The 25,660-nt window shown below is 31.4% G+C and overlaps 2 protein-coding genes across 3 annotated transcripts; one reads left to right on the top strand and one right to left on the bottom strand.

Moving 5' to 3' along the window:
* Positions 1 to 63: 63 nt before the first annotated feature.
* On the top strand, positions 64 to 8,489 carry LOC132747940 (GDP-D-glycero-alpha-D-manno-heptose dehydrogenase-like). 2 transcript variants are annotated; one of them, XM_060737472.1, is made up of 2 exons: positions 64 to 197; positions 5,454 to 8,489. In XM_060737472.1, exon 2 carries the CDS (start codon positions 5,475 to 5,477, stop codon positions 6,405 to 6,407), a length of 933 nt encoding a protein of 310 aa, XP_060593455.1. In that variant the 5' UTR covers positions 64 to 197; positions 5,454 to 5,474; the 3' UTR covers positions 6,408 to 8,489. The 2 variants fall into 2 exon arrangements, with proteins under 2 accessions (XP_060593455.1, XP_060593456.1); XM_060737473.1 differs by lacking the exon at positions 64 to 197 and adding an exon at positions 2,915 to 3,001.
* Positions 8,490 to 12,370: 3,881 nt separating this feature from the next.
* LOC132747939 (ganglioside-induced differentiation-associated protein 1-like) lies at positions 12,371 to 24,355 on the bottom strand. Its single transcript, XM_060737471.1, has 5 exons — positions 24,200 to 24,355; positions 18,255 to 18,453; positions 16,850 to 17,020; positions 15,555 to 15,755; positions 12,371 to 14,154 (listed from the first exon to the last, which is right to left on the bottom strand). Exons 1-5 carry the CDS (start codon positions 24,263 to 24,265, stop codon positions 13,826 to 13,828), a joined length of 966 nt encoding a protein of 321 aa, XP_060593454.1. The 5' UTR covers positions 24,266 to 24,355; the 3' UTR covers positions 12,371 to 13,825.
* Between the last annotated feature and the right edge of the window lie 1,305 nt (positions 24,356 to 25,660).

The raw sequence follows: 25,660 nt of genomic DNA, 5'->3' as shown, positions 1-25,660 counted from the left end.
AAAACATGAAAAAAGACAGGTTTAAACAAACAGCCGCCTCTCGATTACTTGGTTGATAATCCAATCAAATACACCAATTTCTGCATATAAAATAGCATTATGAAATAATCGGGTTATAACGGGCATATTAAACAAAATCACCACATAACTTGTTGGACACAAGTATAGAAGGGTCATATTTTGGGGATAACTTTAAGGTAATAATACATTTTGTTCTTGTCTTTTTTTATATCAGTATCAGCATATTAAAGATTTTAAAATCGTTTCTTCCTATTTGTTTTTGTTTTGGTCAGTAATTATTATTTTTTTATGTATTGTTTTTTAGCAAATGTATACTTATAGTGTATGTCAACAGGCCTACTAGAACTCGTTGCTATGGTTTCAATTTTAAAAATAAATATGATTGAATTAGGTCGCTTGTTTTCGAATGATATTACATGGGTGACATTTTTTTGTTGAGATCAAAATATGTTAACTTGATTGATATGGAAGTATAAGAGTTGATCTGCCACGGGCAGGAACAAAATCATAATTTTGTAATGAAATTGAACTTTTCATCCTCGTTCGAAATTCAGTCGTCAGATATATTGTCAAAGTCATTTAAAATTTTAATTACCTCGTTAGACCATATTTACATATTTGTCAATCACGGGAAAAAAAGTGAAAGCTAACTAACAGTAAATTGTTTTAGCCGGTGTCCATAGCACGAGATTAATTTATGAATCAGACAAGGTTAATATTTCTTTTAAATTGTACAATATTTTTATACTTACTTTATAGTACTATTGTACACTTTATAGTACTATTGTACACTTTAAAATAAATTATTGATCATTTTTCAAAAGATTTGTTATTGGCACGACAAAAAATGATGATTGTTTTTTGCCGAAAATGTGTCACAGTCTCCAAGACTCATTCGGGTGGAAGAAAGGGATGCTACGGGTCACAGATTTTTATATTGTAATATAAATCCGTGTACGGATACATTTATTAAAAGAGCTTTTGTCAAACGATGAGTTAAGGCAATTCAATAAATTGTAAAATTAAAGAGTTTTTTTTTAAGATTAGTTTTTATTTTTTTTAACAAATAACATAATTAAATCAGAATGGTACGTTTATGTATTCATAAACATAATACATTATATCAACATTAATAACTGTCCTTCTTTTCTCCTCTTGGTATGGCGTTTTTTTTTATTTTTCTTGCGCCAGTTTTAAATAAATTATTTTGATATTTCTATTGAATTAACAAGTTTTTGTTAAATACATGTAATATCAAGAGATTCAAAACTTTCTCACAATGTCCGTGGTCATGTTCGGCGGTCCAATAAACAAATAATGAAAAAAGTAGATCTATGTACAATAAACATAATGACGATATAATAATTATATATCATTTTTATATATATATTAATATACCGATTTTTTTACATATCTCGCCTAACGCGCAGTTTGTATCCTTCCAGTTTCTTTTTTAAACGAAAATATTTGATAAATACTCAAAACATAAACAGGAGACGAACACATAAGCTACTATAAGAAAAAGTGCTTAATGGAAATAATTGTTCGTAGTTTGTTTCCGAAATATGATTAATATGTAATAATATTAAATATTCAAGGAAAATAATCAAACATTAGCTGTCATAAGAGGCGGGAGTATTTTAATATCAGACAAATTCAGTTTTAATGTACATTAAGTGTCTAATATCTGAGAGCTTTGTATACCTCTAAACCCGTGTTTTTGTTAATGTCAATCTTATAATCTCGCATTATAACATCATCTATTTGCATATTTGTAACATCTTGAATCTATAAATAATCTAAATTTATGATATAAATTTTCTTTCGTCGACAGCCAGTCTGAAATCAATTTAACTTCCTGTAAAATTTACAGGGAAGAACTGACTATAAGAAGAATTTTTATTTTAAAATTACAAAATGAAATTCTGGAATCTCATTGGCCATTCTAAAATGAAATGTAAATGATAGTTCTTGCCATTCTAAGATAAAGTTTTAAGGATAGTTCTAAAATAAAACTTTTTATCAAATAGGAACTTACTCAGTTATAAGTTTTGTCCAAAAGAACGAGACCACCAATTACGTTCACGATCATGTTATTTTGTTCATGCACATGAAAATATCGAAAATCAAAGTTTATGATGCTAAAAAAGTGTCCAATATATTATATGATCGTTGATGTGTTCAATTGATATAATGTTAATAATTTGCGCATATTTCTGCATATTAAATTAAAGATCCTGTAACGCATATTTTTATGATTTCATATCATAAATCTGATACTCAAATGAAGATTTATCAATATTGTAAGTTTGAAAAAGCATTATTTGAAAGGTATTACCGAATTTAACATTTCATGTAAATAAAGGGAGATATTTCATGTAAATAAAGGGAGGTGATATTTTTTGTATCTTTGATAAAATCTAAGCAATTTTATAAAAAAAAAAAGAATTGCCTACCGACTGCCTACCGAAACACGCCAGGTAAATTTAGGATCACATACATCTTGCAGTGTTCCAGTTTTCAAAAGAAAGAACCCGATTATTTATTCTGTCAAATAGATAAGTATCGAAGACTTAGAAATAATATACAAGTTAACCTCGCTTACTTTGACCAAGTATTTTTCTTAAAGATACTTCTTGTTAAGATTATATCAAAAATTCACCATAAATAATTGTCCATATTTGTTTAAGAGGTGGTTGTTTATTCTTGTTTGCGTAGGAAAAATATTGACCACTAAAATCATATTTTAAATTAAAATCAAGCCCTAAAGCATGTATGGGCAATTCGTTTTTTTGTCTATAAAATATATATACGTACATTCACGTTATGATGGTAAGATTTAATTAATTGATAATAGTTATAATTGTCAAAACATTTTATATTTTTACCAAAGGAATAATGGTTTAAAATTTTATACTTAAAATATATTTTTAGATATTTAACTTAAAGTGATTCGTTTGAAATTGGGAAATTTAAAAAGGTACCATTACAAAAATAGTTTTTATACATTTTAATTTTTATAAATAAATGAATAAATAAATAAATAAATAAATAAATAAATAAATAAATAAATAAATAAATAAATAAATAAATAAATAAATAAAATTCGTTTAAAAATTGTTATTTAGTTGCATTAAACAGGGTTTATTTATATTTTTATTTTGGTTGTTTGTTGGTTTTTTTGTTGTTGTTTGAGAGACTGTTTACATTCATTCTTTTGTAAATCCGTTCGTTCGTTTGTCCGCCCGTGCGCACATTTGTTTGTTTTGTGCATTCGTTCGTTTGTTTCATTGGTATTTGTATGGGAAATGAAATAGTTATATTTCAAAAACATAAATTCAAGAACACGTTGATACACAAACACTGAAAGTCTCAAGATGACGTTGGAAATTTTGGCTTTTTATGGATACTTTTGCTAATGGAAGTTACTTTATAATGTTTCATAATATAATTTGCTTTCGAAAAGAATATCATTTATATTCTATTTTTTTTTTTAATTCTACAATTGATTAAAATGCGATTTAAATGCCCTATATCATAAATTTATCAGTCGCATATTTTCGGCCCTTTCCGCCAGTCTTCGGTTTTTATGAATGATAGCCGAAGACAATCCGATTGCACCTTGATGTGAGACGGAAGGGAATGACGTATGCCATAGTTTAAATTGCTTTCTTATGTAAATGGCGGGTATTTGTTTGCTTTGATAAATTTCGGATAAAACAATGTTTAACCCTTTTGGGTTAACAAATATTTGATTGAAGATAAATATCAAACTTTTACCTTAAACAATTTTTTGGAACGTGAGTCATTTTGTGGAAGACGATCTTTATGAAAGAACACGTTTGCAATTTCATTATTCTATACTTCTATTAATTAATAAAAATTGTAAGTACCAGAAATGTTGATGCCTACCCATCGTGTCGTGTTTATTGAAACATAAAAAATATGCACTTATAAATGAAACCGAATAGATGATTAAACCGTCGTACAAAGTTTTTCTTCTTCTTTTGGTTGGGTTTCACGTCGCTTATTCGCACCAACACAACAAAGGTTATATGGCCACTTTCCAGCTTTAGTGGTGGAGGAAGACCTCCGGCGTGCCTTCCGTGCATTATTTAGGCACGAATGGGCTACTGAGGGCCTGTGGGTCAGATTCAATTCCACAGCGGTGCATGGCAAGTGGTTAGAAGACAATATATCTAATAATAAAAATAAATAAAATAATTTTGTTGATTTAATTAGATTTTAGGACATTTTTATGTGTACTCATTATTTTTACTCTGACTCTAAAGTAACTTTCAACAATATGATATTTCATTGTTATTTTTTGTCTGTGAAACCTGTATGACAAAAATCTATAATAGTCCCAATAACATGTGGACACACTATTTCAAAATAATACATGTAAGATCCTTTGAGGTCATAAGGGATATTAAGCCAAAGATAGCGTCAGTTTTGAAAACTAAAACAGCATTTAAGTCAGGATTAAGGCAAAATACTATTTTAAGCTCTACAACCCGTCGTGTTATTAAACAAAATATAATCTTCTTTTATTTGACGCAAATGACCACTCATGATATTTACCGACGCTTATATTTCCATAACATTAACATTAACATTTGCTTCCATTACATTTGCATTTGATTCCTTTACATTTACATATTTTATACATGACATTTTCACTTGTTTTTGATTCCTATTCAATCTTATCAAACTCATCAAACTCAACTATTGTTAGCATCAAATCCTTATACTGTATTTGAAGCTTTTATCCAAGACTACGTTTCATTATCTTCTTCGGCAATTTTGAAACAATTTTTTTTGTAGAAGGCAACTTATCTTTAGTTTGACCATGCTTGTCAGCGTCAATATGTTAAATGTTTCATGCAAATATTGACCTTGTCCTTTGTCTTTGTTCTAATACAAATGAATATAAAATAGAGTCCCTTTATGTAAACTCTTTAAAATTTGATTGAACGGCCCAGTGTTTTATGACAAAATAAGCTCATAAAGCGATATTCGCAACTCATGTCCAAATTTCTTCTTTGTTCGTTCATTTGTTCGTTTTCTTGTTCAGTTGTCTTTAATTTATAACGAGACGAAAGCATAATATACAGTCGCAACTTTTCGGCCTTTTCCGTCAGACTTCCGATAATAGATAAAAGCATTTTCTTTTATGTAGTGTCTGCAATTGGTTCCTTACAATATTTAGACCAGCCGAAACTTACATGACGTAATTCTGTATTTTATTTGTAAAGATAATATTGTGATCCAGTTAAAAGAATAACCGAGCTTCGTACGCCATTATCATGATTATTGCTAAGCACAGAGTTCGAGTGCATGCATGAAAATGGTCCTGCCTGGACTTCCGGTGACATCATCGACTTGCTAATGAACAAGCTATTACCTATGTTTTCATTTACTGCTTTTAGGGAACCAGTTAAAGAACAAGCATGAAGATTCTAATAACAGGAGGTGCGGGATATCTCGGCTCAACAATGATTCCAATGTTGTTGGAAAAAGGTCACGAGGTCACGCTCTATGACCTTTTCTTCTGGGGTATAAGCCCCTTATTACCAATAGCAGACGACGCAAACCTTCACATTATCAAAGGTGACATCCGTGATAGGGAACATCTCTCTAGTGTGATGGCGGGAAAGGACGCCATAGTTCATCTAGCAGCTATTGTCGGCTACCCAGCATGTGACAAAGACCCAGAATGCGCCATTAACACAAATATCGAAGGTACAAAAAATATTACGGAATTCAAAACTGCTAACCAAATATTAGTTTATGCCAGCACAGGCTCATGCTATGGCGCTGTCGAAGGACTGTGTACGGAAGAGACGAGCATAAGTCCACTGACACTATATGGCAGCAGCAAAGCGGAAGGGGAGAAAATGGTTCTTGCCGTTGGTGGAATCGCGCTAAGACTTGCAACTGTGTTCGGTTTGTCACCACGCCTTAGGTTAGACCTGCTTATAAATGATCTTACATATAAAGGACTAACGCTTAAAGAATTCGACCTATACGAAGGCAGCTTCCGGCGCACATTCCTGCACGTGAAAGACGCAGCTCTAGCTTTTATCTTTGCCGTTGAGCATGCGTCCGAAATGAAAGGACAGGCCTATAACGTAGGTGACGAAAAAATGAACATGACAAAATCACAAGTGGCACAGCTTATTCAGAAAAATGTTGAAGGCTGCAAAATTACTGAGTCAAATTCAGGCGTAGATAAAGACAAAAGAGACTATGAAGTGTCGTATGCAAAAATCCGGAAGCTCGGGTACCAGTCAACAATATCTGTAGAGCAGGGAATCAGGGACATGCTTAAAGTGCTTCCGCATATACTTCCTGTTGAACTTGGCAGGTGCAAAAATGTTTAAAAATTTCATTCGAAGTTTGACTTTAATACAAACAAAAATATTTCAAGATTTAATTTGAACGGAAATTTGATAAGGCTTATTCACAAGAACAAAGTGATTAGATTTTGACGATCTCACTATGTAAGAAAGTTCTGATGATGCATAAAAATGAAGTTTCATCGAAATCATCTTGTAGGGTCGGTTACATCTTTTATTATTTCAAATTTTTACCGGAAATATCATTACATTCATTCAGATTTTTTTTTCTACTTTTACTTTATTGCTGGCAACGAGGTGGCTCATTCTTTTGTTCATTTATCTAGTTATTGTATTATTTATTATTATAATTATTTATTTATTTATTTATTTATTAAACATTTGGAGACTGTTTAATGACAGTAAGGGTGTTTGTTAAAATTATACCACTCGTGAGAAATAATTAATGTCATATTAAAATTAAAACCAATGTTAGACATTTTTATGTAAGCTGTTAAAAACCCCTTCCCGGAACAGGAAATCTGGTTAGTTGCTTCGCAGCGATTTCTAGATTTTTTTTCTAGAATTTACAGGAGTCATTTATAAAATTATGGATTATGTAAAAACCACATGCTTCAAACAGTAAAGCAACTTTAATAGGCCAAATTTTCGCAAAGATATTATTTCAAATATGCCTCGTTATTGATGGTTTTCTGCAGCAAGATTTGACTAAGGGAAACGGTTGCCAACTTGTTAAGGTGTCTGCCTCTTAAGCCTGTGATAATGGGTTCGAGCCCTAATCGGGTCATGACATCGTTTCTTTATATGACACCAGTACTGGTTGGTTTGGAAAGTGATTAATATAAGTTGCAAGAACTTGTTTCGAAATCGAGCTTATATAAATGACTCGCTAGCATTTCAGCCTTTGTCTATCCAAGTCAAGTCAAGTCAAACACATAAAATAGCGGCGTTCTTAATTTCTCGTCATTTAAATGTTCTATTACTTTGTAAAATCTGGAGCCGGTGAGATAAGTACATTTCTTTGACCACATATTTTAAATCCACAATGGTAAAGGATAACATATTTTGTATCCTAGAATTATTTTACCTTCTTTCGGTTGGTGTTAAGTCACATCGATACTGTAAAAATCAATTAACAACTTTCAAGCTTTACGATTGGAGCGGAGATCATGCACGGGTAGAAACATCAACCTTTTGTTGTCTGGATGGGTATATTTCTGACATCATTGTCATAAAATATCATTAGTTTCCTGGCGGGATTCGAACTTAAGAAATTAGGTCACCTGAATCAGGTCTGAATCCACTTCCAAGAGGTATGCAGTACTGGCCTGAATGTTATAAAAAACTTTTTTTGTGAGTTCTGTCACAAATATCAAGATTTTCATTGGTCAGTGTACATTCTGTGACAGTTTCTGACCAATCAAATACATGAGGTCTAAGCTTAGGGATTTTCTTTAAAACCTTTGACCTCGATATATTAACAGGAAATACAGCCATGGTACAAGTAGGGCTCAGACCTACGACCCCGGGTTAAGCTTATAAACTTTTTCCAAAGCAGATTATTTATTATCCTTCAAAAGTTGCCATTATACAATAGAAAATGTTGACATCATTATTCACAAAGGGTCTTTTGAAAGACCCTGATTAACAGAAATGTCTGAAAGAATTTTTTTTCTTCAAAATCAGAGCAACATTATGCTCATTTTTTTCATGGTCAAGTTGGCCTGAATTGATTATATACCGGTATTTCAAAAGATAAACTATTAATTATATTGGTGATTGACCAACAGTTAATAAATAGAACGACTTTTACGTTACAGATAATTTCAGATAGACATTTACAGCAAATTACTTAAGCCACGCGAGTTATTTATCGTTCATGTGGAGCAAATTATGAAATTGAAAGGAATTATGACAAAATGTAAACTTATTTCGACTTTTACTTATTCATTAACTATATACATATACCCTTGGAAGGCATAATGTCATTTTAAATTTACTATATACTGTTTATAGCATGTTACTCCTGTTCAAGTTATAATTCTATTATTGTATTGTAAGAAAAAACAGCATGAACTTTATTTCACCATAGATTATGTGATAACTTATAAAACTACAATACCCTTATAAACTAATAAAATTATCATCATTTGTCATATACTTTCATTTATTGACCATATTTATTCAAATGGACTCGCAAAGTTTTCGTATTTTTCACACTTGTATCCTGATTAATGAAATCAAATAATTGATAAGATATACGCAGTTGCAAATAGGTAATAACAAAAAAAAAAAAAAAAAAAAAAAAAAAGAGCCGCGTCACGACAAAACCAACATGGTTCGTTTGCGACCAGCATGGATCCAGACCAGCCTGCGCATCAGTGCAGTCTGATCAGGATCCATGCTGTTCGCTTACCAACTCTGTTACAAGTAGAGAAACTGATAGCGAACAGCATGGATCCTGATCAGACTGCGCGGATGCGCAAGCTGGTCTGGATCCATGCTGGTCGCAAACGCACTATGTTGGTTTTGTCGTGACGCGGCTCAAATGTCAGTATATGAGGCATTGCTATATCAAACAAGAGCTGTTATAGGGAGCGGCGCGCTCCACTTTTCTCAACGCAGGATAGTATGATAAAAGCAAATACATTGTACTAGAAAAGTGGGCATAATTATGAAAATCCGATTGGGGAATTACTGCCCTTAAATATAAAACAAATACTCCCAAGTTTGACGTGATTATATCTGATGTTTTTTCACACATCAGGAAAATTTAAAAATACAAATAGGGAGATAAACAAACACGAGCTATCAGTGATAACATTGCGTCGCCCCCTGATAGCTAATTGCATGTTGCAGCTACTGTGTAGACACAAAATCATTAACAGGGCAAAACGTGTAATTCTTATTCAAGGGCCATAACTGTGCCAAAAATTATTCAACCGGTAAGCACGTGTAATATGCGCAAGATCTTGAGCTATCAAATAATCATGTAAAGTTTCATTGAAACTGCATCAGTGGTATAAGAGGAGTTATTATTTTTCAGTTATCTGACTCTAAAAGTGATTTTAAACTCATTTTCAGCGCTTGGCGGAATTTTTAAGTACACAACAGGAAAATGGGGGGGGGGGGTGGTTTAATTATAAGCTTGGGATCTTCATCATTCAGCTATGTTTACTCCTATTACACACTGTCAGTAGGTAAAGTACAAGTCTGTTTTTAATGCTTAAATACATGTGTTCCACATGGCAATGAACACGTGACAATTATTGGGATCTTCATCACTCATCTATGTATACTTCTATTACACACTGTCAGTAGGAACAAGTCTGTTGTTAAAGAAATGCTTAAATACGCGTTGAACACGTGACAATGAACACGTGACAATAAAAGCATAATTCAACAGCAATATACATATTTCAATGTCTTTATTAAACGTAAACTATAAATAGTAACATATTACACAACACGTGTATATCACATAAAATGAAATGGATCAAAAATAGTGAATGGCTAAAAGAACACATTAAAATGCAGTACCAAAGATGTGTATAAATAAATAATTGCTAGGGAGTACATTGATTTTTAGAACAGCCTTCAGTCATACATTAAACAAGAGCATCTCATGCTGTGTTAACGCTCCTCTGTTAAAGAAGGGACAAACTCAAAAAATATTGTTTTAAGAATTACTTCCCTTGTCTTACAACTGCACCTTCTCATTCAAGTTTCATGTTGATAACTTTTTTGAATAATTGGCTACATTAAAGTTTTTGCACAACGATGATGCCATAGCAATCAGGATAGCTCTACTTTTCTTCAAAACAGACAAGCTAATAAACAAGAGCTGTCGGTAGGACAACAACGCTCGACTATTCTTAGTGCTTGATAGTAAAAAAAAATGCTTGATACAGTTACCTCCTCCTGTTTACAGGTTGGGGTCGTGATGGTGAACAAGTGTGCAAAGTTTCAAAGCCATATGTCAATGGACTTTGAAAATATTTGAACTATTACAAAAACTTTAACATAAATTCTAAGTCGAAAAAGGGGCATAATTCTGTCAAAATGCTTGATAGAGTTACCTCCTCCTGTCTACAGGTTGGGGTCATGATGGTGAACAAGAGTGCAAAGTGTCAAAGCCATATGTCAATGGACTTTGAAAATATTTGAACTATTACAAAAACTTTAACATAAATTCTAATGCAAAAAAGGGGCATAATTCTGTCAAAATGCATGATAGAGTTACCTTCTCCTGTCTACAGGTTGGGGTCATGATGGTAAACAAGTGTGCAAAGTTTCAAAGCCATATGTCAATGGACTTTGAAAATATTTGAACTATTACAAAAACTTTAACATAAGTGGTTACGCCGACGCTCGGGTGACTACAATAGCTCTACTTATTCTTATCGAATAGTCGAGCTAAAAATAGTCTTTTTAACACTCAAACTGTCAAATAAAATACTAACACTTTCAGTTGGAGAGAAAATTTTCCACTTAAATCACATCACATCACATCAATTTAAAGCATAAATTCATACAGGTACCAGTTAAATCAACATGTATATAATCAGCTGTTAATAAATGAAATTAGTTCCTGTAACAACATATTGTGAAATTGTTTTGCAGATCATAAACTTGTGTCACTGGTAAATATAAAGACTACAATTGAAAAAAAAAAAAAAAAAAAAAAAAACATGGTCCATTGGCTCTTATATTATCTTAAACCTCTTGGTATTTAAACTATATACATGTACATATATTCTCAATTGTAAAGAACTTAGAAATTATATTATTCTGGTCACAAGATAAAGTTTTTAAAATTCTGCAAATCTGCTTTTCAATTTTGGACAGTTTGTAATTGTTTATTAATATACTTCTGGAAAATATTTTTCTTAATTGATTATTGCCAATTTAAAGCATAAATGAAAGCCTTCCAAAATGTTATGCACCCCTTAAATGCCATGGTCATTCAGTGTTATTTATAAACAAACAAAAAATATCTATAAAACCTATGACAAGCAAGATTGGCATAAAAATAAAAACAACAAAGGAATAAAATATCTTGTAAAATAAGACAGTAGACATGGAATTTTATTAAAAGAATCAAATGTTGTGTAGTGTATAATGATACTTTATTGGTAGAGGAGGAACTACAGGTGCCCCATTGAACATTATTTCACAAGCAGGTGTGTGAGTAGAACTTCCTTAAAGCAAGCTTGAATTAATTATATTGATTCTTTAGCTCAGTGGTATACAGAATTGTGTCATTTTGTGTTTGAATATCTTATGGCGCAAGTTTGAATACCGCACAGTGGGATTTTCACAAATATAATGGCACCTTCACTTGCAAATTTAAATATTCATAATTCATTGATTTATTAAGACTTAGTCAAAAATGTATAAAAACATAAAGTAACTCATTTAAAAGTAATAAAGATAGAAAAGATAAAAGCAAACTGAGCATTATTTAAAAAACATCTACCACTTACAATTTAACTGAATACACTGAACCTACAGGTTCTAGTTATTACAAAAAAGCAACTCAAACAACAAAGAAGAGCTGTTGGTAGGATAGTGTGCTTGACTATTCACAGTGCTTTAAACAAGAACCTGGATAATGTTGAATTCTGTAAGTTCAAAAAGGGCCATAATTCTGCAAAAAATCATTCCAGAGTAATGGGTCTTTGACATTGATCTCCTACTATGCCCTCAAATAAGTTGTAAAATTCCAACCCATTCTCTTCAGTAGTTTTGGGAGATATCAACTTGCAATAAAAAACTTAACCTAAGTGTGACACTGACGTTGACATTAGTATAAAAGCTCTCCCTATTCTACAAATAGGTGAGTGAAAACCACAAAATAAAACCTTCATGCAACATATTTATTGTAAATTGACTTCTACATGACTAGATCACTAGAACAATGCCTGCTGTTTTCTCTGTTAAAAAATTATAAAAAAAATCATAACTTAAAGTTATACATGTAACAACCTTATTATAAAGTTATAACAACCTTAAAATTAAGTCATTTCAAAATTCATTCCAATAAAATATACAATTACCTCTTTTTATAACAAAACGTATTGACATTTGTTTAATAAAAAGTTTAAATACATAGTAATACAAATACATGTCACATGTATAAAGAAATATAAATAAACATTGAATCTTAATGTTATAAAAATGCACTAACTATATTTTATCATTTGAAAATATTGAAATTTTCAGCCACTCTTTATAAAACAAATCAACATTTTCCTGCAAATAAAACCCTCAAAAACTCAAAAATCTATAAAAAACTATAATTTCAATATATATTTTTGTTTTCTTTATTCGTTGCACAAACACAGGTCACATGCCGACTTTCAAGCTTTACTGGTGGAGGAAAACCTCAGGTGCCTCTCTGTGCAATTATTATAGGCGCACCCAGTAGAACTGATATAAACCCACAGCGGTAAGTGGTTTGAAGTTCACAACCATAACCACTCGCACAAGGACGCCCCTTCAAAAATTTAAAAAGTTGTATTTGAATTATGTGCTGCTTAACAGATCTTGGTGTTATAATATCAAATAAGTATAAAATATCAATAAAAATCTATTATTTAAATCTAATATCATTAAAATACATATATATACATACTACTTTATCTTTCAAATCAAATTAACATGTAAATATCAACAAAAATATGATTTATTTATCTAAAGTTAAATTTGAACATGTAAATATCATTAAGATATGTTATTTCTATCTAATTTTATGTTTTATAATCTTAAACCAAATAACTTTAAGGTAAGTGGCAGTTATCAATTCTGTTTCTTAATGAAAGAATTTATGTCCTACTAGAGTCACGGCTATGTTTTTTCATATAACTCCAATATGGCGGAGTGCCCCTGAATGCATTATTTGAGTAGAAGTTGGAGTGGAGTCTACAGTGGTTTATTAAAGTTTTTAGAGTTTAAAACTCACAATCCATTCTATATGTTCATAACTACTTTCAAACTAATCAAGTTTACATGTATCATACACCTTACATATAACCTACTGCGCTAAATGAGCTAGATGGACAATATGAATAGAGTAAAATTATAATCAAAATGCTGTACATGTACATAACAGTTATACATGAGTAATATCATTATATCATAGCAATATTGTGAATGAATTGAACCAGGCAGGCCAGGTTATTAAATGCATTGATTTTATAAATAAAAGAAAGAAAAGCAGTAGAATAATACTTTTTTTGTTTTCTGAAAAAGAGTGAGATTCACTTTGTGTCAACTTGAAGATTTTTATCCATTTTTATCTTAAACGTTAAAACGTTTCAAACACTACACTTAACACGATAAAGGGAATGGCTTGTGAATGGTATAAATTACTCTACATATTGCGTAACAAATTTATATAGAACTATTACATTTGTGATATATATACCGTAAAACAAGGCTCAGCTATCTAATTTCTTATATATATAATAACCGGTCCCTACAGCAGCTCCAAGAGTTACTGCCCCTGCAATATATGGCGAGGCAGTCTTCACACTGTCCCACAACATTGTCATTTTAAGATTCGCAATCTCTTTTTCTATTCGTTGAAACGCTGGTCTCTTTTTCACCTGCCAATAATACTGATGAATGCACGGGCATTTTGACGTTGAAAAATATCGCCCATCAAGTCCGAGTAAATAAAGACGATTTAGTAATACTGAAAGACTAATATCTGCAGCAGTAAACATCGGTCCGAACAACCATAACTCATCCGAATAATCGGCACCCTCTGTAAATGTAATATATTCACACAGTATTAATACAAATCTTTACCAAAAACACCTAACAACTGCTTATAAGTTACAATACAACAACCAAAAACAAGTTAATTTGAGCCGCGTCACGACAAAACCAACATAATGGTTTTGCTTCCAGCATGGATCCAGACCTGCCTGCGCATCCGCGCAGTCTGATCATAATCCATGCTGTTTGCTATCAGTTTCTCTACTTGTAATAGAGTTGGTAAGCGAACAGCATGGATCCTGATCAGACTGCGCTGGTCTGGATCCATGCTGGTCGCAAACCCATTATGTTGGTTTTGTTGTGACGCGGCTCATTTGTATATCTTCAACAGACTGTGCCATGTTCAATTTATGATGGTTTTTTTTAAATTAGAGTTATCAAAACAATTAAAATCCAATTATTTCTGTAACAAAAGCTATTCCCAGTGCTTGATTGTTTAACAAGAGCCTGGATAATGCAGAAATTTTTAAGCTCAAAAAGTGCCATAAATTAGTCAAAATCAATGCTTATGGGTCTTTGTCAGTGACTTAATAATAATAATTATTATGCTCTCAAATAAGTGTGTGAAGTTTCAACACATTCCCTTCAGTAGTTTTGGAAATACCAACTTACATGCAAAAACTTAACCAAAGTGTAACGCTGACGCCTGTGTGAGTACAATGGCTCTATTCTCCTGATAGTCTAGCTAAGAACTTAACAACCTTGATAACCCATTGTTACCACTAACAAATTGGTCTTCTATTATTAAGTGCATGTGAATACATACATACAAGTATTATATGTAAACTATACAGAACATCCTCTAACAAAATATACTATTCCATACGACAATTACTTTCAAGGAATATTACGTCTTTCATGTAATAAATATACTTTGGTATCTTGTATCATTTTATTAAAGCAGCCTTCAGCAGTTCTAAAGGTTAATATTGTTATTTTTAGATAAATTGATTCATATCATTGTCAAATCAAAAGAATTAAGGTGAAAAATGAATTTTATCGTCAATAAAATACATAAACAACACAAAACCCCTAGATACCTCCAATCTACCGGTCTGCTCTCTATATGTAAATTAGTAAAAAGGACAATTGGTTCCCTGATCTTCTATTTTTAGAAATGAACGTCACTGATGCCCTATAAATAGCTTTCAGGATGCCGTTTTGAAGAAGACTTAACAGTGATAATAATGCATTTTTTCAAGATAAAATTACTGAAATACTTAGTTTGAAACAACACAGAATTGTTTTTCCAACAAAAAATAAAAGCTGATGGCCGCTTTAATTATTTTATATACAAATACTTCGCAGATTACTAACAGCATGACCATAGGCATACATGCAGCATTATACCCATGTTATGGTTAACCTGGAAGGAAAATACATTACCTTCTTTGATTTTCTTCAGTTGATTTTCAATAGTCATAAAAACAGGTTCTAAACTGTCAAGCTGGGCAGCAACTTGGGCCTCTTCTGTAATGATGTCAAATTTATGGGCCGTAGTCTGGCTTTTCGTCAAGTAGCTGTCTCGTAGGTCAGGATGTTTTGTTGCTAGTTCCGTTAACATACTCATTCTCTTCGCAAAATTTTCTACGAAAAATAGAAAGTAGAAGTACATCGGAAAATAATTTCATACAAATCTTACTTGATATTAACATTTGAGCTGAACGAATATCGTATCCAATAATGAATTTCATCTTGATACACAAATAACACTATCACTACAAAACACACTTTGATAGTTATATACAGCTTTTTTGAGGTACATATTTTAATTATGGTAGTACCATGACAGTACTCTTACATAAAGCAAGCAATTCAAGAGAAGTTAACTAAAAAAACAAGATTTGGTTGACAACCTTTTTTTTACTTAAAGGCACATTGAGCACTTTTACTTCCTTAGAAAGGACAATTATGAAATTTATAATGTTTAAAAAATGGTTTATGAGCATGTTAGATGCTTGTAGTCTGAGGAATGTAGTGGAAAATGACAAATAATTTGTCATAAAAGTAGCAAAATGTAAACAAAGTAGTATTTTTACTTCCGTACAAAATACTATATCACTATAAAAGAACAAACTGCCCAAAAGCAACAGATGAAAAAGGTTGTTCAATTAATTGGTCAATAAGTAACTTTTTGAAGAATATAAATACACTATAATTAAGAGCTTTTGAAAATTAAAAATAAAATCATTTCTGAGGCATAATGGGCAAAATGTTTCTGTTACCACACATGTATTCTAAAACAATGATAAATCAATAATACTAAAAATACAGTTTTCATCCCTCCTTTGTATCTATTTTTTTTCTTGGGTTTTACGTCACACCAACACAGTATAGGTCATATGGCGATGTTCCAGCTTTACTGAAGAAGGAAGACCTCAGGTGCCCCCCTTTCGTGCACTATTTCAGGCACAAATGTAGAACCACCGACATTCCATAAGCTAGCTGGATAGCTTCCACACATGAAAGAATTCAAAGTCTCTGTCAGCATTCAAATCCAAAATTGTGAGAGGCAAGTGATTAAAAGTCAATGACCTTAACCACACAACCACGGACACCCCTATGTATCTATCTAAAAACTGTAGCGAATATACTAAGAAGCACTTTATAAGTATTATTAAAACTTATTTTGTCTTTATCTAATACAGAAAATTTTGTATATTTTTGTTGTCCGGCCTTACCCTGCATACTAAGCTGTGTTGCACTGGGTATTTTACAACCCGAGTTTGACAGTTGGGGATGATATATTACTCCATATGTCAATATATCTGCAGGGACACTGTCAATCATCTCTCGAAATTCCTGCACATTTCTCCCTAGCTGTGACTCAAGGCTTGGCACCAATTGATGACCTATATAAAACAAATGTCACAAAGAAATCAAAACCAGACACATATATGAATGTAACAGAATCTCAACATTAACCCTAAACATGCTGGAATCAAATGGGATAAGCTTTTGCCACCAGTATGCAACTAGACCAGATGTGCAATCAGGTGTGCAGCCTGACCAGGCTCTTTAATGCAAGTAGCTTAAAGGAGCTCGACAGAGATCTAAAAACATAAAATGTATAATTCTTACACAGATCAAACAGAGCACTTAAAACCAAAACATACAATTGTATCCAAAAAAAATAGATAATAAAGAAATATACTTGGACATAATTGAAAATAATTTTTTGTGTGCAATTCTTAATGGAAAATTGGGGTTATATTTTTTGGATCATATTGCCTAATTAAAAAGATTATTCTCTAAAAAACACAGTGAGATAATGATGTGAAATTTTTCTTTTCATTTTTGTGTCATTTTGCATAATTTAATTAAAATGATTATTCAGAATTAATGGAGTTAGGCTTAATCAAATGGTTTTTAAATCTAAAAAATAGTATTTCCAGCGAGTCCCTTCATATCAAGTGGATTTCCTTCAAGTTTTGCATTTTGATATTGAAATCACATAAACTTTAAAATTTAATGAAGTCTACTGAATCCAAAATTGGGCAAAATCAGCAGGTTAAGTTTAGTTTAAACATATTTATTTTAGCTCGATTGCAAAACAAGTTCTTGCAACTTATTATATCATATTAATCACTTTCAAGTCCACTTCCTGGAACAAACCAGTGCTGGTGTCATATGAAGAAACATGGTCGTGACGCAAGTAGGGCTTGAACACATGATCCCTGGGTTGAGAGGCAGACACATTAACCACTAGGCCCTTTCAGCAGGTTAACTATTAACTATTATCTGCATTAAACAATAAATTAAAAGATTGGGAGGGGAGAACAACACATCAAAACACTAGGTTGGTTTCTATATTTATTTAAACTACTGGTTTCGGGTACTATATACCCTTCATCAGGTTATCTGCATTGTCTTGTTTGTCAAGTTACAAAATTCAAGATTGCTTTAAGTGTAAATAAAGATAAGTGTAAATAGTTTTAAAAGAAAGAAAAAAAAGAACTTCTCAAGTTCTGATTTTATCAAGGCAAAAATTTTTCCCTCTGATAAAATTATATCAACTTTAGTGACCATAATGAAATATAAATATCATGTTTTACATTATGTATTCAAACACATTCAATATCTTACCAGCATTTTCTGTACATTTACTAATGTAGTCAATTATTGCCGCTGGTTCCACTATAACCTTGTTCCCATGTTTCAATACGGGTATATGGCTTCCATCAGGGTTTAACCTCATATACCACGGCTCATTATGTTGACCAGAAAACAAACTCACATACAGCGGCTTGAAGGTTACTTCTTTTTCAAATAATGCAAACAGTACCTATGAAAATAAAAACATTTTAAGTTCATATAAAGCAAAGATATCTATATCACTCATCATAAGGGTTTCTACTATACACAGGTTGATATACAGTCAACTATCGTTATCTCGACATCGCTTTTCTCGATATTTCGTTATCTCGATAAAATTTTGAAAGTCCCGATTTTCTGCCTTCTTAATCTATATTGGAAATATTTGTTTATCTCGATATTTTTATTTCGATTTTTTCAGTATCTCGATGTATAATTTCAGCCCCAACAGTTATTTCCACACTATTATCCTTTGTTTATCTCGACTAATAGTTTTCTTTCGTCTGTTCCCTTCAGACGTGTGAAAAACACAAACTAGACGATAATTGCTCAATAGCATGTGTCATAATGATGCTTATGTTTGTAACAAGTTTAGTTGTTTTTATAAAAGTTAATCTATTAAGCGTGTTGATTGCCTTAGGTCCAATACGAGTGAATTTTACGTTCTTTATAAATATTCAAACACTGAATCAATGAATAATGGCTTTAAGTGTAAATGAAAAAGTGAAAGTATAGAAACGCTATCGTTGCAATATTGTTTCAAAACATCACCACCAAATCAATCAGCGGTCGAACAATCTCGAGAAAGACCCGAAAAATAACACGGGAGGATATCCGGATCAACCACCCTGAAAACAATGTTTTCACTATATTTGTGTATTACTGAGTAAACCTCACTATGGGTTTTTATCACAAACACCCGTATTTCCGCTGGTAAACATCCGCTAATCTTACTTTGTTAAATATTGACTAGGCCTATGAAAACAAGACATGGGGATATCTGTTTTTTTGACATAAGGTATGCACATGTCTTTTGTAAAAATCAGTTTCTGCATTAATCAAACACTAATTTGGTTATCTCGACTTTTCGTTATCTCGATAGTTTTTGGACAGTCCCGATGACTTCAAGATAACGAGAGTCGACTGTAATTACAAAGGCAAAGAAATAATAATAAGTTGAAATTCCTTCTTTGTCCAAAACGCTATTTAACTTTATAAAGTCTATCAGACAGATTTCTGATCAATGCAAACAGGATGTTTCAGCCCAAAACTAGATCTACTAACCAAATGCAAAAATCAGCCCCAAAACAGATGATTCAGCCATTTTACACCAGACACATCAGCCCTTGTATAATACATGTGTGTATTTGATCCATAATAACTTGTTTTCTTCATTTTCATATTATATAAAAAAGTCCTTTATTTGCTTTAATCATTTTTTGTAGAATTTTGAGTATATTACCCTATGAAAAAGTGTAATGATCGAATGATGTTCTTAAGTGAAAATAAAGTATATTTGAGAGGAGTAAATGTATTTGCCTTTGTCATAGGGTGAGGAAACAGTGGATTTTTTCCTGTAATTTACAGCCGGATAAAGGCTGTTTCTCCTAGCACAAAATAATAATATTTTACCGCGGCAATACTGACTAAGCTATCCAGCCGCATACACCTTGAAGTTGTTGAAATATGTGTCTAGTAGTCAATTATCATTTGGGGTTGAAACGTCTTGGGCAGAAATGACTCTTGAAAATCCTTTCTAATCGGCTAATTGCTACATTATTATTATTGTTCTTTTGCTTTATTATAAAATCAGCATCTGTCTTTACACATGATGTACATATAAACATAAAATGAAACATAATGTCATTATTTAAACTTTACTGATAGGCTAGGCATTTTAGCCAAAAATAAGACCCAACCTCAAACAAATTCCTTCAGAAAAGATATTTGCATATTTGTTACCTACTATATATGTGTTGCTACAGGAAAAAAGTCCTCAAAAAAATTCGAAGTATAAAATGCTAAAAATGTCATGTTTTGAAATCATGTGTTTTCAATTAGAAAAATCTGTGAAATTAAATAACCCAGATATTCTACGCAAATATGATCATTAACAAAGTAACACTTTAATACACAAACATGCTTTATTTAATCTAAAACACTTCAACCAATGTTCATTACATTCAAAAAGTCGCAACACTGCATAATCTATACATTATCATTTAGACTGGTATAAAACATTACCCCACCCACTAATGATAAAATTATTTGTTTTACTTTAAGTCAGATTCCATTAAATATTCTTACAAGTTAGCTCTACCAAGAATAAAGTTGTATGAATCTATCTAAATTAATATTATAATTCAAAATTGCAATACATTTTACACGAATAATTATTATTTATATGCATTGTATTTGTATTTCTGTTCTGAAAATCAATCCTTCAAGTAAATATCTTACCAATGCTTAATTGCACTTACTTTACCATGGAAGTTTTGTAAAATAAATTAATGTAAAAAGACATTTTAAAATAAAATGAATCTTCTGAATGTTAAGACACTGAAAAAACACAATGTTATTTCATCATTTTTGTCACCGAGGCCCGACTATCCATATAGTCTGACAACGCTACACATGTATATATATACATATTGCCCTGCCCTTAATTGTTCAATGCTGAAATTACATCTCCACTTTTTCGGCCGGTGCTGTTGAAACTTTTAGCCTGCCCTTTTCACAGAGACACATTGTTTCGCATCTGTAAAATTGTTACAACATAACATGATGAATAAAAATGCGAACTTTGCATTCTGCTTTTAAAATAAAACAATTGTATGTCAAACTGAAAATTTAGGTACTATGAAAAGCAAGATAGGATTGTGCTTTTAGATTTATATTTTTATATTGAATTATCTTCAAATAATTCATACATTAATGAGGCACGTTTAGCCTCAGCAAAAACGTGCCTCAGCTTTCTTCTTTAGAAAATATGTTTCATGTTATATTGTTATAACAAAATTTATAAAGCGTGTAAATTGCCTATCGGCTGAAATAAGCGCTGACTGTGAAACATCATAATGTGCCATATAAGTAGGAAATACTGAACAAAACAGCACCTATACTTTCATACAGATAACTGAATTGGAAGTTTTGGTCGAGTGTTTTACTGACTTCAAAACACTTGCTTCTTACGGTGTTAACGATGTAGGTTCGAGTCCTGCCTGGGTTTTGGAATCTATTATCTGACGTAGCTATCCCAAACTGACTTATAGAATATTGGTGGTTCTACGCGTTAAAAATAATACATATGTCACACTTTTTCCTTCACCAGTAAAGCTTGAAAGTTATCATATGACCCGTATTTAAGTGTTGATGTGACATAAAAACCAACAAACAAATCTCTGATGTTAGTAATTCCGAGAATGTAAGAAAACTGCAGTTTTGGACACTAAAAATAAAACACTTTTAAAAGAAAACCATTTAACTTTTACAAATGTGAATTCCCTTTAGAAAAGTTATATATGCAGTAGCACACAAAACTGAATCTGGTACACCAACTCCAACTGTGTATTAATATATAGAAGGTTTTTCTTTGATTTACCTGTTAATTACTTTTCAAAAATGCAGGATCTTTTCAAACAGAACCTAACTTGGAAATATGGAAAACTCTTGCCACATCCAATCAACGGATTGTTTGCCAAAATATAAAAGACTGGACTCTCGCTAAATATTGTCCTATTATTGTTTAGTCCTTCCTCTGAAAATAAGATATATAAAGTCCATTAAACATTATCAAAAAGATATTCAAAAGAAATAGTATTGAAATGATATAATAGGGAACCGCCTGAGAAGATGTTGGTATGAGCAAACTCTTTTGTATGTGCATTTATTATAATCATGCTGTAAAACAATGATGTAAATTTGTGTTGATATATAAATTTCTGTTGTATTAACAAACCTGAAAGACACCCAATTGTTTTGTTTTCATTCATTCAATAAGATATATCTACGTAAAAAGTCATTTTTCTCTCACTCTCTCACATCCCATTGCCCCTTGTGTAGAAGTCACGTGTATATCCATCTTCTAACTAATTATACATCAACTGTTCTATAAATGCTGACAACAACATGGAAAACATTACTTAAAATACACATACAACTGGCACTAGTATCATGAGGGTAGATTGTCAAGCTACACAAAGTTGTAAAACAGAATTATTTTCTACAGATGAATGCCATATTTGTATATGATTATCAATAACTCGTTGTTTAAATATTTTTGGAAATAATTTACTATCTACGATATTATTTTCAAAAAAGTATTCGAATAAACCATATATGTCTAGCATTTCTTTAACATTTGATACCCAGTTTTTTACCTTTATAACAATCAGATAAACTTAATTCATATGTTTTCCGTAAAGTTATATTGTCAGTATTTATCAGTTTGCACCAAAACTTAAGTACTCTTACGTATCGATTTACATGTATATACAATGGGTAACGGCCGAGTTTATACGAACATTGCTTGTATTGGCTCTAACATTTAAAATTATTTTACAATATTTCAAGTGAATACGCTCAATTATCTTTTGATTTGCTTTAACCCCATACTCTCAGATGCATATGATATGATTGAGCCTACAAAAAAAATCAAATGATTGGCATAATAATTTGGGTTTTAAATCCATGTCTTCTGTTTAGAAGTAAAAGTAATGTATAAAGTTCCAGTAACAACTTCCTCATTAATAGGTAATAGTTTTAGCTTGATTACACCCTATTGGATACGCTGTCTATTTTTCATATAACATGCTGGAATATTATCATTTCGCTTAGAAATGCATTATGTATTACGAAATACATTTGTTTACATCAAGTTAACATATTATTTGTTTTGATAATGATTTCCACAATTCATAAAACATGCCAACTCTTTGAAATAAGTCAAATTTAACATTTTAAAAATATCCCTAGATTTTCGTGATTTTGGTCACAGCACGCTTCCGTAGAAAGAAAAATTTACATAACTTTGTGCATACACATTTTTTTAAATACTCAGTAAGATGTGTGGTTAATTCTTTGTCATTTTAGATAATTGTACAAAAGGAAACAATGTAGAACAGCGAGTAAAAGATAAACTCTCTTTTTATGATTACTTCATTCAAAATTGCGTTTAAAATCGCGAAATTATATGACACATTTTGTCATCTGCATAATCGATTGATTGGTGGTCAACTATATCTATCTGCTGACATATTTTTTCCCTAATTTATACAGAAGAATATAAAAATGACTAAAAATACTCACCTTTGCACTAGGAATGCTGGAATTGAAGTAACTTCAGATCTTTTCAACGAAATATAATAAACGTTACGTCACCGAACGTGCATAAAATTAAAGTATGGTGTAATTTAAGAGACACATTTAAATATCGATTTTTACTAAATCTTTATGATCGATTTTTCAGGATTCTGCAAGGAGATTTTTTGAGGACTTTTTTCTCAAAATGTAGATAATGTTTATCTTTTATTTGATCGTGAAAACATTTGTGAAGGAATTAGTTTTACCTTAATTTCTATTATGACTGGCCTATGAGTAAATTTACATATCTCAGTGCACAAAACTGTTGCAATTAGCAGATAAGGTCAATATTCAAATTAATAATTATTGAGCAGACAAGACTAAAGAGTGAACCAATACTTTCTTGTGAATAAATCACTACTACTGAAAGTACATGTTTTAATGATTGTGGTGAAAATTAATCCAAAATTCAATTATACAAATATTCTACATGGTCAAAGTAATAAATATTTTTACAGCCATAACCAAGTGTTAACTGTCCGAAATATTTCTTATCCGAAATATCTTCACTTCATCTTAGCAAGGTCATATTTTCAGAGTGATTTTTTTCGGATAAATGCATGCTTTATAGTTACCTTTTGGGATGAAAATGATGTTGGGAAATAAAATAAGAGGAATTCGTCGATTTGTGGCTTTGACATGTCCAGATTTTAAAAAACAAGCCAGATGTTTCAAGTCCTCTGCCGCTGTCAAAAATAATGTACATGTAATTATTGGATTATTCCATTACCGTATTTTAGGGTAGACTTGTTACTAACGAGACATTTTCTGCGTATTCTCATAAAATAAACAGCTGTTTCCAGCGATAAATACTTAAAAAATAATATTGTAAATATACTTAATTTGTTTATATTTCTATGAAAAATAGAAGATAATAATATTTTTTGTAGAATTTTGAGTATATTACCCTATGAAAAAGTGTAACGGTCTGAATACTCTTCTTTTAATTTATTTAACCCAAAGGAGTAGCAAAAAGAGGACGACCCATTATAAAGTTTGTAGCGGAAAGACTTCCTTAAATGAAAGTATACATTTATATGTTTATATTTTATATTGTCTGAGACTTATAGTTGAGATGTAAATATAGGTCTGTGATATTTTATCATTGACTGAATGAGTTGAACAGGAAAATATAAAAGTCAAGGAAATTGATGAAATAGTCATATTGATTTAATGCTTTGAACCGCGAACATGTCAGATAATTTTTCTTGCATATTCTATCATATTTTAAATTCTTAACCTAAATAAATTTTTTTTTATAAAATTGATATCATTTCATTTTTCTTACAATAGCGAATCATTTCAGAACGGCAAAATGACATAGTCCTTAGCATACAATTTCATTCTTAAATTTTAATTTGCTGAAATTGCATCATTTAAATGCAGTTCATTCCTAAATTGTGCGTATTGAATGATGACATTGTTTTACATGCAACTCATCTGGACACCCCCCCAAACAGCAGATGAAATGTTCAGTAAATGAGTAAAAATAACGGAAACAAAAGTCTGATATGCAAGAATAAATACTTCTGGCTTCATCTAACACGTGTAATGTTGGAGGTATATATCAGTAATAAAAATACTTATAAACAGTCAACAACCTGTCTATAAATAGGCATTATTTTTTTTACAATATAGCCTAATATGATATCACATGGTGTTATCACCTATTCTATCATTCTGCAAATGAATATCACCCAGTCAATATTTTTTGCAATATTCCCCAGGGGCGAGTAGTCTATAGACTTAAGTAAACATAATGTTTTAGTTCTCTCCCCTGGCCATTTTGCTAACATATTAAAATGTTGGTTTGGTATAATGAAAATCATAACACATGTCTATCGGGGTGTTATTTTAGTTCTCGGGTTGCTTATATGCACTGTGATCTTGATAGACATTTGTTATTTTTATAAGTCTATTGTTATCATTTCCAGCATTCAAAGAGTTTGACTTAAACCTGCTAAACTTCTTAAATAGACTAGTCCAGATTCAATTATTGGGACAGTCCATTATCATTTTGGGGAATTTAGAATTAG

Source organism: Ruditapes philippinarum, unplaced genomic scaffold (genome assembly GCF_026571515.1).
Source record: "Ruditapes philippinarum isolate M1 unplaced genomic scaffold, ASM2657151v2 ctg1294_1_1_1_1, whole genome shotgun sequence".
Taxonomy (NCBI): domain Eukaryota; kingdom Metazoa; phylum Mollusca; class Bivalvia; order Venerida; family Veneridae; genus Ruditapes; species Ruditapes philippinarum.
Note: the sequence above shows the minus strand (reverse complement) of the source record. Positions and strands in the feature narration are given on the sequence as shown.